Source organism: Zalophus californianus, chromosome 7 (assembly GCF_009762305.2).
Source record: "Zalophus californianus isolate mZalCal1 chromosome 7, mZalCal1.pri.v2, whole genome shotgun sequence".
In the NCBI taxonomy this organism is placed as follows: Eukaryota; Metazoa; Chordata; class Mammalia; order Carnivora; family Otariidae; genus Zalophus; species Zalophus californianus.
The window spans coordinates 97847824-97869646 of NC_045601.1; the positions used below are offsets into that span (position 1 = coordinate 97847824).

General features: G+C 39.8%; 1 protein-coding gene across 1 annotated transcript; it reads left to right on the forward strand.

Annotated features, from left to right (window-relative positions):
* Nucleotides 1-910: 910 nt before the first annotated feature.
* Nucleotides 911-20225, forward strand: KLHL31 (kelch like family member 31). The gene is made up of 3 exons (XM_027603136.1): nt 911-1151; nt 12569-13773; nt 15593-20225. Exons 2-3 carry the CDS (start codon nt 12602-12604, stop codon nt 16323-16325), a joined length of 1905 nt encoding a protein of 634 aa, XP_027458937.1. The 5' UTR covers nt 911-1151; nt 12569-12601; the 3' UTR covers nt 16326-20225.
* Nucleotides 20226-21823: the final 1598 nt, after the last annotated feature.

A 21823-nucleotide genomic window follows, 5' to 3' on the forward strand; every position in this document is an offset into this window, starting at 1 on the left:
TCTGCCATGATAGGCTATAAGAATGTTCATTGAATCCCCTTGTTGCACAACAACCCCCAATACACTTGCCACAGGAGTTTCATCCATCCTGAGTCCTCTTTTGGTATTTTCTTCAGATAGTCCCAATATTCACAGCTTCTGAAGTTCTCTTCATTCCAACCACCTCCTTCAGGATGCAAAATAACTTCCCAGTGTGCCAACGGGCAAAGAGATGCCTAACACATCATCCGACTAATGAAGAATAATCACAACATTAATTTTCCATGATCTATTTTTCCATTATTGCAGTCTAATATCACTTTTAACTCTTAGCAGCCATTTCACACCCTTGGCATCTATCAAAAACTTGTGGTCAGTTGTAATCCTTTGATTTTTTTTGTTTGTTTTCCACATGGAGTGTTGCCAAAGTAGATATTTCTACACCTGCGTGTGTGCTAGAGTGTGTGTTAGCCTCAGACCTCTCTATGGATCACTGGAGAGTCAAGGACTGGTCGCAAACCTGAGTCTGTGAAACAATACCATGACCCTAATCATGTTGATGCCACATGTGAGGTATCAAAGAAAGCACCTTGTCCTCCTAAACATGCGCTCCTCTTCTAAAGAACAGCCTATTTATAAACTCTATCTTTTCAGAGGACCTGAGGTGACCAGGCGATTTACCTTTCTAGAAGCTCATTTTTTATTCACAAACTTCCCTTCTTCTTACCAAGTATGTACCCTGAAATCCCTGCTTCCAGCAATTCAACTCCCACCTAATTAATTTTCTTTCCTCCCACCCCGGGTGACTGACTCTTGCCTTTTTTTTTTTTTCTTTAGACAACTGAGCAGGTCAAGAAACCCAACCCCTCTCCACCAACCAGAGCCCCGCCTCTGCCCCAGGAGGCCGGGAGTTGAAGGCCAAAGAGGGAGAGGGGACTGCAGCGCCCGCTCCGTGGCAGGCTGGCTGGGGGAGTGTGGGCTGTGCTGCCTCATCCAGTTGGGACCGCCCAGGGTCGCTTCAGAAATTGCTGCTGCTGGGACTCATCAGGTGGCTGCTGGTGGCTCCCCACCACATTTTCCTTGTCCCTCTCCCTCTCTCTCCACAGATTGCTTCCCAAGAGGAGCCTGCTGCTGAAAACTCATCATCACACGTCCAGACGCCACACAGGAGGGTAAGGAGCTGGGGCCACGATCTCCAATCCCTGTCTTCTAGAATTGAGGGTGTGTATGGGTGCGTGGGTGGGAGAGGGTGGAGGTGTCCGCGAGCTCGTGGTGGTGGAGCTATGTCGCTGACAGGCAGTCTACAACCGGGCCACGTTGCTCATGTTCTGGATCTGAAACTGGGAGCCAGCACACATTCTCTCGAAATGTAAAGAACGCCAGAGATCAGGAGAATGTCATAGTAATAGAAATGCATGAGAGGGATGCCTTTAGAAAGTAAAATTACTTTGTCATGCCCATTAATAAGTTTCCGTCTCTAAAGCCTAATGCATGTTTTTCTTCCTTCATTTTATAGAGAAAGGAGGGACAAAGTAAAATCCGCAGGTTTTGTTCTGAAGTTTAGAATTCCATCTTCATTTTTATAGGAACCATGTAAACATTTAGTACATGATATGTTTAGATGAAATGCAATCAGTTTCAACTCAATTGGTAGCACAAAAATCAGAGACTCCTCGAATTCCCAGAAATGTTCCTATTGGCAAAATAGAAACTCCCCCTATAAAAAGAACACATGTTTTACTTAACCATAAAATGAGTTTTTGTTCTTGATGTGCACCCATGGCTATCCTGACCTCTGTTTTACGTTAGAAGTGAAACGGTGAAGTGGAAAACCCCCCTTAATGGACTTAACTTAAAATGGCAAGCAGCAGAAGCTGGAGTGTTTCTATTCCTGGAGTTGGTGCTGATGAGCTGGGACAGATGCAGTGACTGGAATGTGACAGGACAGGGGGAAGGCACAGCTGATTTGCGCCTTTGGCAAGGACACATTCTGGGATCCCAGCTCATTCTGGCATGAGAACGATAGTGACACTTGAGCACTCATGGCTTTTCAGCTTGCCCTGTGGAGAGGCTCTCCCAGGAGGCAGGAGGAGAAGGCAGGAGAAAAGAGAATATTCTTAAATATAAAGCGACAATTCTTTTCTATAATCAGTGGTAGGAGGTTTTCATCTGAGAGCTGTGTCAGGCCAAGAGGAGCTTCCCTCTAGGATAATTCTTTCACAGGGACTTGCCCGATCCTCAAAGAGAGTAGAATTACGTCACCATTTCTTGTCTGCACCGTCTTCAGCCCAGTGGTTCTGGGTCTATTTTGGGTCAGGGGTCTTTTTCAGAACCTCGTGTAAACTCTAGGCCCACTCCACAGAAGACACATAAACACACATGCATAACATGTTTCATAATATTCTAGAAATTTCCATGGAATTCATGGACTCACTTAAAACCCAAGCAGGGTTTCTAGATAAAATACAGAACACCCAGACTACATTTGAATTTCAGATAAAGCACAAACCACTTTTTGTATAAGTATGTCCCAAAATACTGCAGGAGATATACTTATTCTAAAATATGACTCATGGTTGATCTGAAACTCAAATTTAACTGGACATCTTGTATTTTTATTGGCTAACTCTGGCAACCCAGACCCCGCTGCATGCCTTCCAGGTGAAGAATTCCATCCCAGTTGGTGTATCTTTATCTGATACAGTTGATCCTAGGATTCTGAAAAACCATACTGAGAGGAGAAAAGATTCAGGACCAGACTTTGACAATTCTGGCAGCAAAAGCCAGCTGTTTATTCTTAACACTGTGTCAAGTTTTAGAACTGAAAGGTACACATATCCTCATCTGACAGATGTTTAAACTGAATTCCTAATGCATTGATGTTTTGCCATAGGTCTATTAGATGGTTAGAGTAAAAAGAACACTAAAACCCAATTTCCAGTTCTGTGACAACCAAAGAGACATGAATCTGAAAAGTTACATTTCCAACCACCCCCCAACACATAAACATACAAAAGGCTAGGAAGAGAAAGAGCTATTTTCCTGAAATTTCAACAAAACCCAAACCAAAAATTTTAGCACTGGATCCTTGTGTCCTGTATCCAGTCTTGGTGAATGGAATTACAGTTAACTTTGTGCATAGTTTCTGTATACTTTATAGATAAAAGCCAGACATAAGCCTCTAGCTAAGTTGAACCATATGGAATTAATATTTGTTTTTAAACAAAAATTGATAATTTCATATTCAACCCAACACTTAAAAGGAAGTGCTTTGTGCTCTGATCAACAAATTCATGCAGGATCTCCTTGAACCTATTTCTATTTTTGGCTTACCCAAAAGTTTTCTATCTTTACTACCCATAACAGGATTAAGAAATCCACAGGTTCTGTTCATCCTCAGATTTATTTTACATTCGAAAAGGCAATTCTCTTATTTCAGTGTTTGGAGTTAGAAAGAACCATTTCATGTTCTCTATATCCGAATTTTTATTTGACAACCTCAGGTCTGTGTCACTCAGTCTCTATCTTCTCATGCTGGAAAGAGCTAACTTTTTAATGTGCCACAGATTTTAACCTACCCTGGCTTTAAGGGAGGCGATCATGGGGGTCAGGACTCAATCTGGGTTTGAGTCTTTGCTCCACTATGTGTTGCACGCTTGTGTGACCTTGGATATGTTTTTAAACTCTCTGAATCTTAATCTCTTCATTTGTAAAATGAACATAATATAACCATCTTTTCAGATTTCAGTGATGCTTAAATTAAAAAAAAAATAAAGTCACGTAAAGTACTTAACCCAGGGCTCAGCACACACAGTAAGTTCTTCAATTAATAAATCAATATAATTATTATTTTAATTAGAATGGGGTAACAATTTGCAATTAATACATAATATAGATTCATGCTTGGTGATTTATATTTAGGAATAATTATTAATGTACTTAAATTTGGCAAATACAAAAGGCGATGAAAAATGCGATGGCTCACATGACTGCCCAGCTGTTTATTGGATGCCGAATGTATGGTGACACTATTGTAATAGAAATGACACGAGAGCCAAGATCTGTGGTGGACAATGGGAGGAGAGTGTGGAGGTGCATCTCTGTTACCCTTCTCTCTAGTTGCTAATGAGCAGCTCTTCCAGGAACCCAAGAGGCTGCTCTGGGTAATCCTGGATGGAGCAGAGAGGGAAGGAGGCTGTGGTGTCTGTGATCAGAGAAAGAGAATTCTCTGGGTTTTCTGCATAGAATGAAGGGATAGTTTAGAAGCATAGGGAGCCTTCTGTAACCCTCTGCACCCTGTGCAAAGTCTTTTCTTTCACCCAAAAAGGAAAGAGATGGGAAAGGATTTGCAGTGCCTCTAAATAGCTGCTCGTTCCATTACACAACCTCCCCTCCTGGAGCTGGTCTTCTCTCCAGCAAGTCTTACTATGGTAGGGGCTGTGCGAAAAGTGCAAGTTGTAGCTGTCTCAGGGAGTGTGTATAGTTCTTCCTTTCTTTGATCCCCCGGTGGGAGGGCTCCCCTGCCCTGCAGCTCACTGGAGCTGGATGGGTGGGGAGAATCAAGCTTGTTGTACTTTAAGAAAAACAGAGAAACAGTCTTGAAACTCTCCCAGCCATGGGCACCTCAGCAAGGCTGTGTGCTCCTTACCACGCAGACCATGACCCCAGTCAAAGCCCTGCCCTGGCAATGGTAGCCATGGTGATTGCCCTGCTACCAAGCCCGGAGAATCCCTGAGCAGCTGGCCACAAGACACTCACTCAGTTTAAAAAAAAGGAAAAGAAAAAAGCTTTAAAAAAATAATAACTAAAACCCTCATCCAACTCTGAATTAATATATAATTGAATCAATAAGAATGGAATGCTTTCAAAATTTATTACTTAATGTCTAGGTTACACTCTAGATTTGTCCAGCCTCAGAGCGGTGACTGACCCTCAGGCTTCTCTGAGGGGTCTGTGGTGTCCTCATTGGAAGAACAGGGCACAGACTAAGAACACCTGGGCAGGTGGATATACAGCCTCACCTCCAAGGTGCACACCTAGGAAAAGGATGCAGTGGCAGCTCTAGTAAAGAAAGACTGAATTTGCGAGCATCTCTGGAAAAATATGGCCACTAGGAAGTTGAATGTAGGCTCTGATTTCAGTGGTCTCTTCAATGGTCTCCTGACTGTTTCTCTCCCTGCTCCTCCCCTAGAGCCAAAGAAGCCAGTTACCTCTACAAAGTGATTTTGAGGGCTCTAAAAGCCCTCTCTTATTTTAAAAATGTATATATTAAAATATTATTTAAAGTGTTAATAGGAGCACCTGGCTGACTCAGTAGGTAGAGCATGTGACTCTTGATCTCAGGGTTGTGGGTTCAAGTCCCACACTGAGCGTAAAAATTACTGTAAAATACAATCTTCTTAAAAAATTAATTAATGATATTAAAATCAAATTAATTAAATTCATTGACATTATTTAAAATAGCATTTAAAGAATAAAATGGTATATCCATAATAAACAGCTAACCCTTGAACAACACAGGGGTTCGGGGCACCAACCTCCTACATAATCAAAAATCTGCATATAACTTTTGACTCCCCAAAAACTGAACTACTGCCATACACAATTTACTGGGGAGACAAACTCTTTATGCAGAAATGATTAGGGTCACACAGCATGTTAAGAGAATACTTGCAACACTTGAGCTCACTGCAATAGCAACAGGAGGTGGCTACAAAATTCTTATGTAGTATAGTATGGACTACCGTTACTTTTATGCAGTTATGACCTCAATACTGTATCTTTACATTTGTTCACATTTCTCTCAACTATAAATGGTGCCATGCATGGTCTGTGTTTGTATGCCTAAGTTTTGACAAAATCTAACTTTTTATAATAGATTTGTGTATATCTTATGGTAGTAAAATAGATAAAATAGACTAGTATCTATGTACATTTTATGCATTCATGACAGACCAAACTTTTCCTTAATTTTTCAGTATTTCTAGACTACATAGTTCATCTCTGTTTTCAAATTATTACAAATCTCCCAAAAAATCTCCAATATACTTATTGTGGACCCACGCAGTTCAAACTTGTGCTGTTCAAGAGTCAACTGTATATATATATATATATATATATATATATATATATATATATATATATATATATAAAGGAAATAAAAAGTGGCAACAGGAAATAAGAGAAGGAAGGCCTGGAAGAACTACTGATTTCACTGGGGCCTCAGATTGTCTTCTCCCTTCCTGGAGATTTCTTAATCCTTCTCGATCGTAAAGGAATTTATTGAGTTCAAACCCTTCCCAGCATCCAACATCCTTTATGTATTGGCCTAATAGGCCCACCCACTGTCTCCCTCATGACTCGGCTATCTGAGTCTGCGCATACCATGCTGAGTCATGGCTCCCTGCTTCAGCATGAGGCATTTCCTCTACTTCTAATGACCTTCTCCCTCCAATATCCACTCCTCTTAAAAATCCTTTGTTTGGTACCAGGACCAGCAAGACTCCTATTATCTGCAAACCTTCCCATCCTCACACCACTTCATCAAAATGATCAGAGAATATACTCTGTATGACTTCAGTGCTTTTAAATTTATGAAGACATGTTTTGTGGTCCAGCATAGGGTCTATCTTCGTGAGTGTACCATTTACACTTGAGGAGAATTTTTATTCTGCATTTGTTGGGTGTAATGTTCTAGAAATATCAATTTAGTCAGGGTGATTAATAATGTTGTTCAGATAATCTATACCTTTACTGATGTTTTCTGTCTGAGAGACCGTTATTAACATTTTCAAATATAATTGAGGAATTGCCTATTTCTCCCTTTAATTCAGTCACATTGTTTTGCTTCACATAACTTTGAAGGTCTGTTATTTGCACATATACATTTATATTTGTTATATCCCATGATGATTTGAACTTCTAATCATTATGAAATTCCCTCTTCATCACTGGTAATTGTTTTTTTCTTGAAGTGTATTTCACCTGGATATTAACATACCCACTCCAGTCTTCTTACGTCTACTATTTCCATGGTAAATCTTTTTGTACCCACTTATTTTTTACCTATCTGTGTCTTTATATTTATAGTGAATCTCTTGTAGACAGCATATATTTGGGTCTTGCCTTTCTTATCCATTCTGAAAACCTGTGTCTTTTAATTACAATGTTTAATACAATAAGTAATACAATTGGATTTAGGTGTACCATTAAATTATTTGGAGGTTTTTTTTTTTTTGTCTCCTCTAATGTTTGTCCCTCTGTTCCAACTTTGCTGCCCTCTTTTGAATTCCATTTAAATTTACCTATTGGCTTTTCAGCTATACTTTGCATTCTTTCAGTGGTTGTTTTAGGGCTCTACTATCCATTACCAGTACCAGTCATCAGTCACATGTGGCTATTGAACACCTGAAGTGTAGCTGGTCCAAAATGAGCTGTGCTCATTTAATATAAATACACTTTGTGTTTTGAAGACTTAGGATTAAAAAAATGTAAAATATCACATTAATAATTTTATACCAATTACATATAGACATTATAATATTCTGTAGATATCAGGTTGAATAAACTATATTATTAAAATTAATTTCACCTGTTTCTTTTTAACATTTTAATGTCATACTACTGGAAATTTTTTAATTGCATATGTGACTCATGTTATATTTCTATTGGCCAGCACTAATCTAGAGATTACAATATGCAAAGTTAAACTCTCACAGCTACAAAAGTTAATATTTACCACTTTACATAAAATATAGAAACCTTGTGATTGTATAGATTCACTTACCATCACCCCATCCTTTATCCTGTAGTTGTCATATGTGCTACATCTAGAAATGTTAGAAACCCCACAAGACAATGTTATCAGTTTTGCTTTGAAGAGTTATATGCATTTTAAAGAAGTTCAGAGGGGAAAAGAAGTCTTTTATATGCATCCAGGTATTTATTATTTCTGATGCTCTTCATTCCTTCCTGAAGCTTTAAGTTTCCATTGAGTTTTCCCTTTTGGGCTCTCTCTTTCCCAAAATTCCCAGCTCACTTTCCAGAGGATGTGGTTGCCACAAACTCTATCCTCTGTTTCTTCCATGCAGCAATACTTCCTGTTGGAGTTGTAGCTGCCCTGTAAAGTACCAATTGCAGTCTGCTCTTAGGTGAAAAACCACCAAAAAGCCCCCCAAAAAACAAAAAACACCCCAAAATCTTGCAAGGGTAGGGGGACTCACCCTATGCTATTTCTTTTTTCCAACTCTTGACTCCTCTACAAAATCATCCTGCTTTTTACACTCCCTATAGACCCTTGGTAGTTTCCCCTACCTCTCCCCCTACCCCCCCAATCCATGCCCACCCCCTCACTCCCTAGAGCTCCTTCCTAAACTTAAGTGGTCCTTCAGAGGCTGGGGTCTTCCCAACAATACTATATGATATTCCTAAAGGCAGAGTGAGCTAGTCAGCAATTTATCAAACTTAATTAAGGATACTTGATACCTCAATTAAGTCTGATATAGGAGAATAACAATGTAGAAAAAGAAGATTTGAAACTGGAAATCATATATTAGTGCTCCTACAGTCCACCTTTGGATTCTTTTGGAATTCCCTGCTGGTCCTTTGTCTCCTTAGCCCCATCATATTGCTGTGTTGTCGAGGCCAGATTCTCTCTTTTCTCCAGAAACCTCAAAATTACACCCTGTCCCAAGGACAAGAATGATTCAGTACAGTATACCAGTTGCTAAAATAGAGAGATCCTTCTGTAAAGAGTTGGTAAATGGGCAAATAAACAGCCAAGTAGTTGCTGCCCTGACCTCCCCCTGAATCCCTCCCACCCCTCCATCCTTCTCTGAGAAGCCCCCACTATTATCCAGCAACTGAAGACTTACACAGAGTCCTCCAGGAAAGCTTCTGGAACTCAGCTCCAGAACTGTGGCCTATGAATCCATACTGTTTAGTAGGTGCCCTGTTTTATCAGTTGTTGAATATTTAAATACCACCCGGTATGCTGCCAGCGAAAACAGGAGTTGCCCCTTATCCACAGGGGAGGCATTCCAAGCCCCCCGGTGATGCCTAAAACTGCAAACAGTACTGAAGCTTAGATATACTATGTTTTTTCCTATACATATATACCTGTGATAAAGTTTGTTTTATAAATTAGACACAGTAAGAGATTAACAACAGTAACTAATAATAAAATAGAACAATTATAACAACATACTGTAATCAAAGTTAGGTGAACATGGTCTCTCTCTCAAAATAGCTTATTGTACTGTACTCACCCTTCTTGTGGGGATGTGAGATGATAAAATGCCTAAATGATAAGATGAAGTGAGGGGAATGATGTAGGCATTGTGATGTGGCATTAGGCTACCATTGACCTTCTGATGATATGTCAGGAGGATTTTTGCTTCCTGACCATAGTTGACCATGGGTAACTGAAACTGAGGAAAGCAAAACCACAGATAGAAAGGGGACTACTGTAATCATTTAATGATAGATAAACAGAATATTTACCATTTCAGTCTAAAACATCCATGTTACTCCTCAAGTTCAGAATTTCCTTCAAAATAATGAGTGGTTATAAGCCCTACACTACATGAGCAGAAACTTCTCCAAAGGGGTTCTTCTAGGAAAATAGACAAGACTTTTCCCAAAGACACATTGGTGCTTCTACTCCAGATGGTAGAAACTGATGCTTAAAAAAAAATATTCTGCTGTGCTTGCGTAGTTACTTGTTACCATTTTGTACTTGTCATGTCTTGTCTGTCTCAGATAACTTCCATATTCTATGGCTCCATCATTTCCAGCACAGTGCTGCCTACACAGCAGGAGGTGTCTGATAACTGCTTGCTGAACAAAATTTTTTAAAATTTCCCCCAGAAAAATCCATCACGGGGACACTTACCACCTAAGTCAAATGCATTTGAAGACTAAACTGATGGTGGGTTGAAAATCTATTTCATAAGGTAAGGTTGCATCTGGCATTGCTTGCAAGAAAGAAGGAGGAAGGACAAATGTGCTGCAGTTCGTAAACCAAATATCAGTATGAATATGACAATTTGAGCTTAATGAGGAAGACAAAAGCCCTGGCAAAGAGATAGATCTTTGTTTCCTACCTACTTACTATGCTTCTTCCATGTGGAAAGGAATAAGGACAAACACAATAGAAAGGTTATGGAATTTTTAAACATACATTCCAGTAATTAAATTGAAGGGCCTTTCAGGGGGGATCAAAGCCAAGTTTCACCCTTCAGGATGAACTCAACAGTGTGACTTAAAAGAGGCACATACATACACACACCCCTCAATAAACTATGAAACACCTAAATACCTAAATGTCCATCAGTAGGAAAAGAATAGCGTAAGTTTAATATATCTTTAGTATGGGATACTATGCAACTATTAGAGAGAATAGTGTAAATTTATATGTGTACTGATATGGAAGGAGGTACATTGTTACTGCTAGGTGAAAAAAGCAAACTGCTGAATAATAAAGCATAAACATGCTTTGATGTAAGTTCTCATAGATTGGTACGCTGAAGCTGACTTGTGGTGGCTCATGAGAACCAATTGTCACACTTTCAGGAATTTGACAAGCGGGTTGTTAAGCAGTAGATAGCTTAAAATCAGCTACAATAAGTGTATTTGCCCAAAGAAATCCACACCTTACAAAGAAGGGCTCCCCCCTCTAAAGAGCTGATTTATCAGCACACCACTGCTCAAAAGTGTGCAGATACGAGTTTGTATAAGCATAGCAAATTATCTGGAACAATATATACCAAACTGTGAATTGTTGAATTTACACATACTGATTTTATAATCTTAAAAAAAAAGAGTAATCTCACAAAAAAGTGAATGCCACCATGCTGTAAGTAAAATCCATTGAAAAAGTCCAAGTATAACATTTTCTGATGACTATGCTCAATATTTTGAAAAATTCTAAAACATTTTAATCAATGATATTTTAAGGGCTATGCATGTATTTGCTAAACTTACTTTATTTCAAGTCTGTTTAATACTAAAGCTGCTCAGAGCTACCTTAAAGGTTTAGACCACTTCATACAGGTTTAAAAACTGGTTCAAATATTGGAGTGCCTGGGTGGCTCAGTTGGTTAAGCATCCAACTCTTGGTTTTGGCTCAGGTCATGATCTCAGGGTCATGAAATTGAGCCTATGTTGGGCTCCACGCTGGGCATGGAGTCTGCTTAAGAGTCTCTCTCTCCCCCTCCCTCTGCCCCTCCTCTGCTCACTCACACTCACTCTCTCGCTCTCAAAACAAACAAATAAAAAACTGGCGCAAATATTTCTAACATTGATAGTGGAAATGGTTATTATCCATATAAATATATCTTTATGAGGATATATCTCTATGAGCACATTCCTAGATTTAGATTTAATGTCAAAGCAAAGACTGTATCAATTATACTCCCATCAATAATGTATGGAGAGTACCACAGCAATATCTGATATTGTGAATATTAAAAAATATTTTAACCATCTGATATGCAAAATGTGTCCACAAAAAAATAAAAAAGACCTCTGTACTTCAGTTGACAGTTCCCTGATTGTAATTAGTTTATCTTTAAAAAAAGTATTTATCAACTATTTCTATTTTATTTTCTGTGAACAACCTAGTTACCTAGTCAGAGTCTTTGATAATTTTTATTTGGATTACCTTTTCCTAATCACTAATTATTGGAGCTCTGTAAACATGTCAATTAACCTTTTATCTGTCAAGAATGTTACAAACATCTTTCACTATCAATTGCTTGTCTTTTAAATAGTTGATATTGTTTTATAGAAGTTTTGGGGGTTTTTTTGTTTTCTTGTCTTTTTGTTTTTTTGTTTTCAGATACTTCAGCCTTTTTCCCTATGGCTTCTAGGTTTTGGGTTATGCTTAAGAGGGCCTTTCCTACCCTAAAATTAAGACAAACAAAAACCTACTTTGTTCTAGTTTGTGTGTGTGTGTGTGTGTGTGTGTGTGTGTGTGTGTGTGTGTGTGTGAGTGTGATTTAGAGATTTCATCCATTTGGAAGTTATTTTAGTGACTATGTAGAGTAGAAATCAGTTGAACAAATGTATTGCTACAAGTCCATACCTGTTGACTTTTAAATTCCACAGTTATTCTGATATATAATACATTTTACATGGATTCCTGAATTTTAGCATTTTTTTGAGAAAAACTTCAGAGTTATAATTCACTTTTTCAGGAGAGTAAACTAAGCCATTCAAATGATGTTTAACTACTATTCTAGAATTGCTGTACAGCTAGATCAGAGAGTATTTGGTCACTTCTGCTGTTTAAAATGACTTAGCAGTATAGCTATTGAGCGGTCTCATTTGATAATATAAATCTTTCTAGAATTGTCTTCAGTGCTTGATGCATCAATAAAATGTGCATTTAGTTCAATGTAAGTCTTTAAATCCACTTTGAGGTTTAATATACATTATGTCATTTAAAAACTATTATGAAAAAGAACAGTTTCTCAATGTAGCATTTCAAAGTCCAAAGCGCCGTTAAAATAAAATGTAATGTATGGTGATTAACATAACATAATAAAAAAATTAAAAAAATAAAACCATGCTTTTTTTTTTTTTTTAGCAAGATCTTGCCTGTGCCAGTGTGTTTGCCAACATGGCCCCCAAAAAGAAGACTGTCAGAAAGAGCAAAGGAGATATCAATGAGATGACCATAATTGTAGAAGATAGCCCCCTAAACAAACTAAATACTTTGAATGGGCTCCTAGAGGGAGGCAATGGCCTTAGCTGTATTTCTTCTGAATTAACAGATGCTTCTTATGGCCCCAACCTCTTGGAAGGCTTAAGTAAAATGAGGCAGGAGAACTTCCTTTGCGACCTAGTCATTGGCACCAAAACAAAGTCCTTTGATGTTCACAAGTCAGTGATGGCTTCGTGCAGTGAATACTTTTACAACATCCTAAAAAAAGACCCATCTACCCAAAGGGTGGATCTCAATGATATCTCACCGCTGGGCCTGGCTACTGTCATCACATACGCCTACACCGGAAAGCTGACGCTCTCTTTGTATACAATAGGAAGCATTATTTCTGCTGCTGTCTATCTTCAGATCCATACCCTTGTAAAGATGTGCAGTGATTTTCTGATCCGAGAGATGAGTGTTGAGAATTGCATGTACATTGCTAACATTGCTGAAACATACTCCCTGAAAAATGCTAAAGCAGCCGCCCAAAAATTTATCCGGGATAACTTCCTTGAATTTTCAGAATCCGATCAGTTTCTGAAACTTACATTTGAGCAAATTAATGAACTTCTTATAGATGATGACTTACAGTTGCCTTCTGAAATAGTAGCATTCCAGATTGCAATGAAATGGTTAGAATTTGACCAAAAGAGAGTGAAATACGCTGCAGATCTTCTGAGCAATATCCGCTTTGGTACCATCTCTGCACAAGACCTGGTCAATTATGTTCAGTCTGTACCAAGAATGATGCAAGATGCTGATTGCCACAAACTTCTTGTAGATGCTATGAATTACCACTTACTTCCATATCATCAAAACACATTGCAGTCTAGGCGCACGAGAATCCGCGGGGGCTGTCGAGTCCTTGTCACTGTTGGGGGACGTCCAGGCCTTACTGAGAAGTCCCTTAGTAGAGACATCCTGTACAGAGACCCTGAAAACGGATGGAGCAAGCTGACAGAAATGCCAGCCAAGAGTTTTAATCAGTGTGTGGCTGTGATGGACGGATTTCTTTATGTGGCCGGTGGTGAAGACCAGAATGATGCAAGAAATCAAGCCAAGCATGCAGTCAGCAATTTTTGCAGGTATTTGATTCTTTATTAGGAACTGAAATGGTTCAATATTATGAGGAAATTGCCCTGACATAGAAGTAAATGAGTCCTGCCTGTTAGCTTAGTTCATTGGCTCAGTAAATCAATAATAATAATAATGCCACTTTACATATATACAACAGTCCACATTACATGAAGTATGTGCATATATAAAATGCACTCTGTATTTCTGAATAAGCCAATGAAATGAGCCGGGAAGATGTGGTTATGCTGATTTTACATGTGAGAAATCTGATACCTAGACAACTTGTGCCACAAGTGAGTGGTACACATTCTCTCATTTATAGTAAGGTGCCCTTCACAGTACACTGTTTTTCTGAAAAGAAACTGGGTACAGATTTAGTTTTTAACACTAAGTGGTAAGAAAAATCAAAATAATACAAAATTTCTTTTAAGTGACTGTTACTAATGACTGTCAGATTCCTAATTGGCAAATACAATGAGATCATTAAAATGTGGCAGGTAATTAGTTCTAAATATTTTTTGAAGGCTGAATACTATAAAAAATGTCAATATCTTTGATGCATGTGGAAACAGTAAAGGTATATCCTTCAGAAAATGGAATTCAGATGCCATGGTGTTTTTGTATATTTATAATAAAAAACACTCTCATATATATGAAATGTCAGGAAGTCATGCTTATATCATGGTAGAAATACAAAGTCGAACATAACTAATGAGCAAGATCTGAAAATTTATAAAGTATATCATGAAAAATATTCTTTATTATTTCATCATATGTCTGTGTGTCATTTAAATGAATCCAAACAATTAACTGATTTTTGCCCTTTAATTTATAAGTGTAGTTAAGTTTTGATTTGGAGGTTAAATGGGAGAAAAATGAACATCAAACTAATGCAGGGAGGTCTGTGTTTACAATACTTTGAAACTATGTAAGCAGATAAAACAGTTTTTCTATGACTGCTTATTTTCCTCCTGCTGATAACTCTGTTAAGTATTCGAGTAACTGTTTTTGCAGTATTGATTTCAGTGGTTATGGTATAATAACTGTGATATAGAACACTGAAAAAATATATCTCTAAACTAAAATATCTTACCTACTAATAAGTGCTAGAAAATAGAGAAATATCAAAAGTTAAGCCTCTGGTGGTGCTTTTGGACACGAGTTCCATTGATCTCATTCTAAACAGAGAATAGAAGACTTGGTTGAGTGACTTAGCTTTACTTGTGCAGTGATCAGGTCAGGTGTATCCATGAGAAGATGTTTTCCAGACATGGAGAAATCCAATTAGCCAACTCCTATCTTAATTAAGCAGTAAGAACAAGCCAGGGATGGCTGGTGTCTGAAGATGTGTGGAACTGACTTAAATGTGGCAGTGTTCCCTTTCTGATTGCCACGAATACCCAGCTTCCACCGCCTCCCGCACAAGCGCATCTCATAAGCCCTCCCCGATGATGGACAGTGTGGAGTATGGAAGAAGAGGGACTGACAGGTTGGTCTCTGTGGGGACTTCTCCAAGAGGCCCGATAAAGGCAGTGGTTTTATAAACGGGACTAGGGGGAGTCACAATGCCCGTCTGGTCTTTATCAAGTGTCACACTTATTCACTGGCTGAGAAACAAACACCAGCCTCCAGGTGCGGAGCTGCGCTCTGTGCGTAGCGTAGCCTCCTTGCATGGAGAGGCTGAGAAACAAACACCAGCCTCCAGGTGCGGAGCTGCGCTCTGTGCGTAGCGTAGCCTCCTTGCATTTCCACGCTATGGTTTGTGGAGTCACGTGGGTTCCCTGGCTGCCGCCAACAAGGCTGTCACACTTGCTCTGCCATTTTCAGATACGATCCCCGCTTCAACACCTGGATACACCTGGCCAACATGAACCAGAAGCGCACGCACTTCAGCCTGAGCGTGTTCAACGGGCTCCTTTACGCCGTGGGCGGCCGCAATACCGAGGGCAGCCTGGCCTCGCTCGAGTGCTATGTGCCCTCCACCAATCAGTGGCAGCCCAAGACGCCCCTGGAGGTGGCGCGCTGCTGCCACGCCAGCGCGGTCACCGACGGCCGCGTGCTGGTGACCGGCGGGTACATCGGCAGCGCGTACTCGCGCTCCGTGTGCGCGTACGACCCGACCGGCGACTCATGGCAGGAGCTGCCGGGCTTGAGCACGCCCCGAGGCTGGCACTGCGCGGTCACGCTGGGCGACAGGGTGTACGTGATGGGGGGCAGCCAGCTGGGGCCGCGCGGGGAACGCGTGGACGTGCTGACCGTGGAGTGTTACAGCCCGGCCACCGGCCAGTGGAGCTTCGCGGCGCCGCTGCTGGTGGGCGTGAGTACTGCGGGCGCCTCGGCGCTGCACGGCCGCGCCTACCTGCTGGGGGGCTGGAACGAGGGCGAGAAGAAGTACAAGAAGTGCATCCAGTGCTTCAGCCCGGAGCTCAACCAGTGGACCGAGGACGACGAGTTGCCCGAGGCCACCGTGGGCGTGTCCTGCTGCACCCTCTCGATGCCCAACAGCGTGACCCGGGAATCCCGAGCCAGCTCGGTGTCCTCGGTGCCAGTCAGTATCTGAACCCAGGTAGATGCGGGGACGCAGGAAGGGCAAATAGGTGTTCCTGGGTTACCTTTGGGTTAGCGAAAAGGAAAATATATAACATTTACTACAGTGATTGTATCTTACACTATATCGAGGCGTATGTCTTGGTAGTTTTAAAATTCCTGGTATGGCGGGCGTAATCTACCTCTGTGTCTTTTATTTATTTATTTTTTCTTTTTTTTTAAAGCCGAATACAGGGCCCTGGCCAACAAAGAAAAGAAAGCATTTATTTCAGCGGCCACTGGGTGGCAGACAGAATTCGTTGTAGGCACTCTTCCACCGGGGCATGTTCCCTTCGTGGATAGCGGTTACACCCACATTTGAGATTTTTCTTCTACCCTTTAGTACACATGAAGCATATGTGAGTAAGCAATTTCATGCCCGAAAGTTTATCTTCTTCTCTCGTCTTTTTCTTTAGGAAGTTAAAAGTATTTATTTATAGCTTTTATTTTAAAATGGAAGTCCATCTGTACCCGTAAAGACTTAATTCTACATTTAAATGCAGTTTCTTTTTCTATACATGACAGAGTAAAGAATACTGAAAGGCGTCCCATGATAGTCATAAAGCTTAAAACAAAGTTTGACTGGAAACTAACAGGGATTCCGCCCTGGAACTGTCACACTGATCCCTTTGGTTTATCCCTTATTCTCTTCCTCTGTGCCTCAGTCCCCCAGGGTATTTGCTATGGAAAAATACTGCTCTCAAAGAAGGAACTACTAGTCCTTTAGCTTATGGTGTAAATTTAGGTCATTTTGTTGTTTCTCCTAGAAGTATCTGCACTTTAACCTTAGTCCCCTATTAAAGGAATCGTGAGTATCATGGGAGCCTTACTCTGACCCTAAAAACTACGCCAAAATGCAACCTTGACCCTAATATAAGCCCCAGGAAGAACACCAAATAAGACTATGGCCATAAGGACCATTAACTTAAAGTTTATAGAGCCCAAAGGTTATGCAGCTGATAACAATAATTTGATTTCCCCCATTTTTTATATGGATGAGAATGAAGAGAACATTTGGAATTCTTGGGTTTGGCAATAACAGGATAAACGGCTTCTCCTGTTGGTAAATGTCACTGTTTCCAATTTCATAGCAATCCTCCTGATTTCTTAATTAAAACTCTAACACATTCATTTCACATGGAAATATCAGTGCCCATTCTGTTCTATATGTTTTAACGTCATCTGCTCCAAATTAGCTTTGCAAATTAAAGTGTATCCACCTGATATCATTTTTCTTATATATTTGCCAAGTTTTGGAGCAAGGGAATGATTGTAGTAAATGATACATATTTTCCTTTCTTATAATTTATCACTTTATTCTTTGGTGGTTTATTTGTTTTGGAGACGTGGCCTATCAATTATGGGTTATGTGCAATTGGGTTTTGAAAAATAAAACTATTTAAATGGTTAACCATGAGATATGTGGAAATCTAACTGGGTTTTCATTAATCCCATTTCTCCTACCTTGTGTAGATAGGTTATTGCTAGAGTTACAATATTTATATTTAAAATATCTTATTTGCACTGTGAAAAGTGGTTCATATAGTACACTTTGTGGAACAATTATATATCATTGCCCCTCATGAGAAGTTCAATCTCTGCGTATTTCATGGTACCACTTGGTAAAGCGTACAACACTGTAAGCTGAGAACGAGGCATTATTAATGTAAAAACACTGGGCTGTTTCCTCCCCCACAACACACAGAACATTCAGAGCTTCTCCAAGTAGGAGCAGATCTAAGGGCACCTATTCCCTTGACTCCTTCTCTGTCCACACTGGAAAATTAAGCTGTCTGAGAAACTAGTTCATGGAGCAAGTTAAATCATTGAGCCCCTTGAGCTATCACTGTGCAAACTATAGATAACTTTTGTCCTTGCAGCATCCTGGGTAAAATAAACTTTTCATGTTTAATAAATTATTTTGGCCACAACTGACAAAACCTATGTGAGGGTGACTATGACATCTTTTAGTTTGGTATAAATGTATATTCCTGTACAATTGAGCAGCCTGTAGTATGTTATAAATTTTGAGAGGAAAACAAAGGTGATTTATTATGGATCACAGGTCATAAGTGGGCAAATAGGCATAATCCCTGATGTACACTAGTAGATGCATCTCCCACTGAGATCCTAGGGGTTTTGTGAAGTGGTGGGCCTAAGGCTTGGAATGAAATAGGAATCAATCAGTTCTAATATTTTATCTTGGAAGAATGAGGAGAGATTGAAACTAGAGGATTTTTCAGCCTTCAGAGCTTGGTAAGAGGTTGTACACAGACTTGGCAGTGGCTTTCTAGACACAAGACTGAAGACATGTTAGAGCTGGATTAATCATTTGAAATGACCATGTAATGTATTTTCAACATTGTTTATCTGAAGACTCCGAAAACACACCGGTCTGGGCTTACCAGGTTCCTGGGTGCATTGCTGTTCTATCTTCTGTTACAACAGTTAGGACAATAACATGAATTTCAAATACTGGAATTTCTGGCATAGCAAATTGGTAGAAAGCATGGAACATAGGGTGGGTGAAGGTATTATATCCTGGGACATCCCTCCCTGACAACTGAAAGACATGGAGGTCTATAGAATCAAAATAATGTGTGTCCCGTTTCATGTGTCGGAGCCATCGCTCCTAGAAAATGTGACGGTTTGTCCATGCTTCCCAGCTGGAAAACGATTTCATTTTTAATGTGTTTTAAGTTTACATTCAGTTACACTTCCAGCCTCAGGATCCAAACTTGGACCTCCTTTTATTTTTCTGAAAGAAAAGGACATATTATTTTTGTAATGCGTACTATTTTTGTAATCGCAAAGTCCTGCGATTAAATAAAAGCATCAGTTCAGTCCATCAGAGCAGTAGCAACTTACCCAGCAGCTGAAATAATAAGCTCTCTTTTTCTGAATGGGCCAAAGACCTGATGTGCAAGTCTCGAAGAAGCAAGACTTGAATGTAGTCTGTCTGCTTTTAGTTAGACTCTTGGTGCTCTGCTGTTGTCCCTGACGCACAGTTGCTTTCAGTGGCATTGGATGAGTTTTATGTTTACTTCCTCTGGTGTAAGACTGGCTTAGGATAGAAAGTCAGTGATGGTACAGATTAACATAATTCTAATCAGTGATTCAATGGTAGTGGGGTGTTACGAGAGTGCGAGAGAGCGAAGAGGTGTAATTGGGGAAAGAAGGAAGTGAGAAAGTCCTGAAAGGTTCTGATTTAGGGTGGAGCACCAATTACATGCATGTAACTAGAGGCTTCCCTGGAAATACATAAGTGTTAAAAGGTCAATTTTTTGCTGGTTATCTTGGCCAAATATCTTCAGAAATTGAAGCAAGATACTAGATAAAAGAAACTAGAATCACTTTGTTTAATTTTTTCCCTGAGTTACAAAGAAACATGTGTATGTAATCTTCTTTGAAGGACTCTTCTGCATTCTTTTCTGAACGAATGTTCTCTGAATGAGCTATGTCCTCATCTGAGCCACTGATGAATACGTTCTCTAGCACAAGGCAGCATTACAAGGAACTATTTTTCAGTATATCTCTTCATAGCAGTAAAAACTATAGCACAATTACCTAAACACTCCTCCGTGGTAATTATAAGAATTAAAGAATCTAAAACATTAAAGATTTACCCTGCAGCACATTCAGAGGGTAAAGACCATCTAAATTTCCCTCCCAGAGAATTTGAGATAAAATACTTGTCTTGCACACTCCTTAAAAAAAAAAAAAAAAAAAAAAAAAAACCTTGTATTTATTCAGCAAATTTTGGCAAAACAAATTCTTTGCTTAAAACATTCTGGTATTATATAAGGAACAACAAACTAAAATGTATGTGGTATCTGTATCCTTATCACTATCAATAAAGCTGTTTTCAGTAAGAGCTTAGTCAATGATCAAATGTGGGTAGTTTTGAAGTGTCCTTTGTGTGATGATTGGGGTGTTTGGTTTTTTCCTCTAGTTAGTTTTCATGATGATTCACCTCAACAAAACACAACAACAACAAAAGAAATGACAAATAATTGAAGAGCTGTTCCAATAGCTTGCAGACTAGGAAAGGAAAAATGTATAAAACATCAACAGTGACTTGCTTGTAGCTCAGACAAAAGCCTACATTTGGTCTATCTCAGCCCTGCCCACTTAGGAATCATAGATTAAGTGTGGTGGTTTCTAGCCTCCTTCTTACCCTGACCACAGCCAGCCTGGCACGGACTTGGGTTTGTCATCATTTTCAATGAAACTACATTTTAGGAAATGAAATTGTATTGCTGCCCCAGCAAACCCTCACAGCCCTACTCTTCCACCTTGCCTTCCAAATGAGCAAAGGAAATGTAACCAACATAAGATGCTCAATCTTTGATCTGATCTAGTAGTTAAAGAATAACACTCAGTTGAGGCGGTCATTTCTAGAAAATTCTAAATGGCAGCAATTACTTTTTCTTAAACTTCTCCAAGCTTTGTAACTTTGTGATGGATTATTCCTTATGCCAATGCCAATCTTCCACTCAGTTTCAGACCAGACATGCTCCTTAAAGAGTGGTGAGGAAGGGAGGCACGTTTCCCCAACCTTTGAACAAATACAGTAGCCTCTGGTTAACCTAAAGATCCTATATGGCTTCTTTTCTTATCCCTTTCAGAGAAACACCTTTTAAAGTCAGGCTGATTTGTCTTGGAGAAATGACCATTCAGATTTTGCCTCAATATTCAGTCATAGCTATAGAAGCAATGTTCAAAAAAGACCTTTTTTTTTAAGATTTTATTTATTTATTTGTCAGAGAGAGAGAGAGAACACAGCAGGGGAGCTTCAGGCAGAGGGAGAAGCAGGCTCCCCGCTGAGCGAGAAGCCTGATGTGGGACTCGATCCCAGGACCCTGGGATCACGACCTGAGCTGAAGGCAGATGCTTAACCAACTGAGCCACCCAGGCGTCCCCAAAAAACACCTTTTAAAATTACTATTTCTCTGATGGGGTGATATGTTGAAATGGAAGAAACAAGACCCTGATTTTGTAACAAACATTTCTCTGTACCCCAGCCCCACCCCCACCATTGCAACATGTACCCACAGGAGGGAAGTGTCCTGTGATATGAATGGAGGACTTACATCTTTGTGTCTGGCTGTTTTTGCTTTGTGCTCCCATTTAGGTTATCACCATAGGCTCTGCATCCAGAAATTCTTTTTCTGAATTCCTCTCATTCCAGCCATAGGAGGAGGTTCCCAATGCACGGATGGTTTGTGAGAACAGACACGTTATGGAGAGTCTAAAAAGAGGAAAATGCAAGGATCTATTCTTAATCACCATAAGAAGAGAGGATTCCTTGGAGAGAGAGAGAGAAAGGAAATGAAATGGCTGTAAGCTGACCCCCAAGTCTTCTTCCCTAATCATTTTTTTTCTTCCCAAACCTTTATGCAACCTTTCCATTTGTTGCAGAGTCCCAAGTTGAGAAGTGTTTTATTCTATCAGTTTTGCATAACAAAGGAA

Bases quoted from the DNA above. Each gene is read 5' to 3' on its own strand.
- KLHL31 (XM_027603136.1), top strand. From the start codon at position 12,602: ATGGCCCCCAAAAAGAAGACTGTCAGAAAGAGCAAAGGAGATATCAAT. The intron at 13,774-15,592 runs GTATTTGATTCT...TGCCATTTTCAG, and splicing joins GCAGTCAGCAATTTTTGCAG to ATACGATCCCCGCTTCAACA.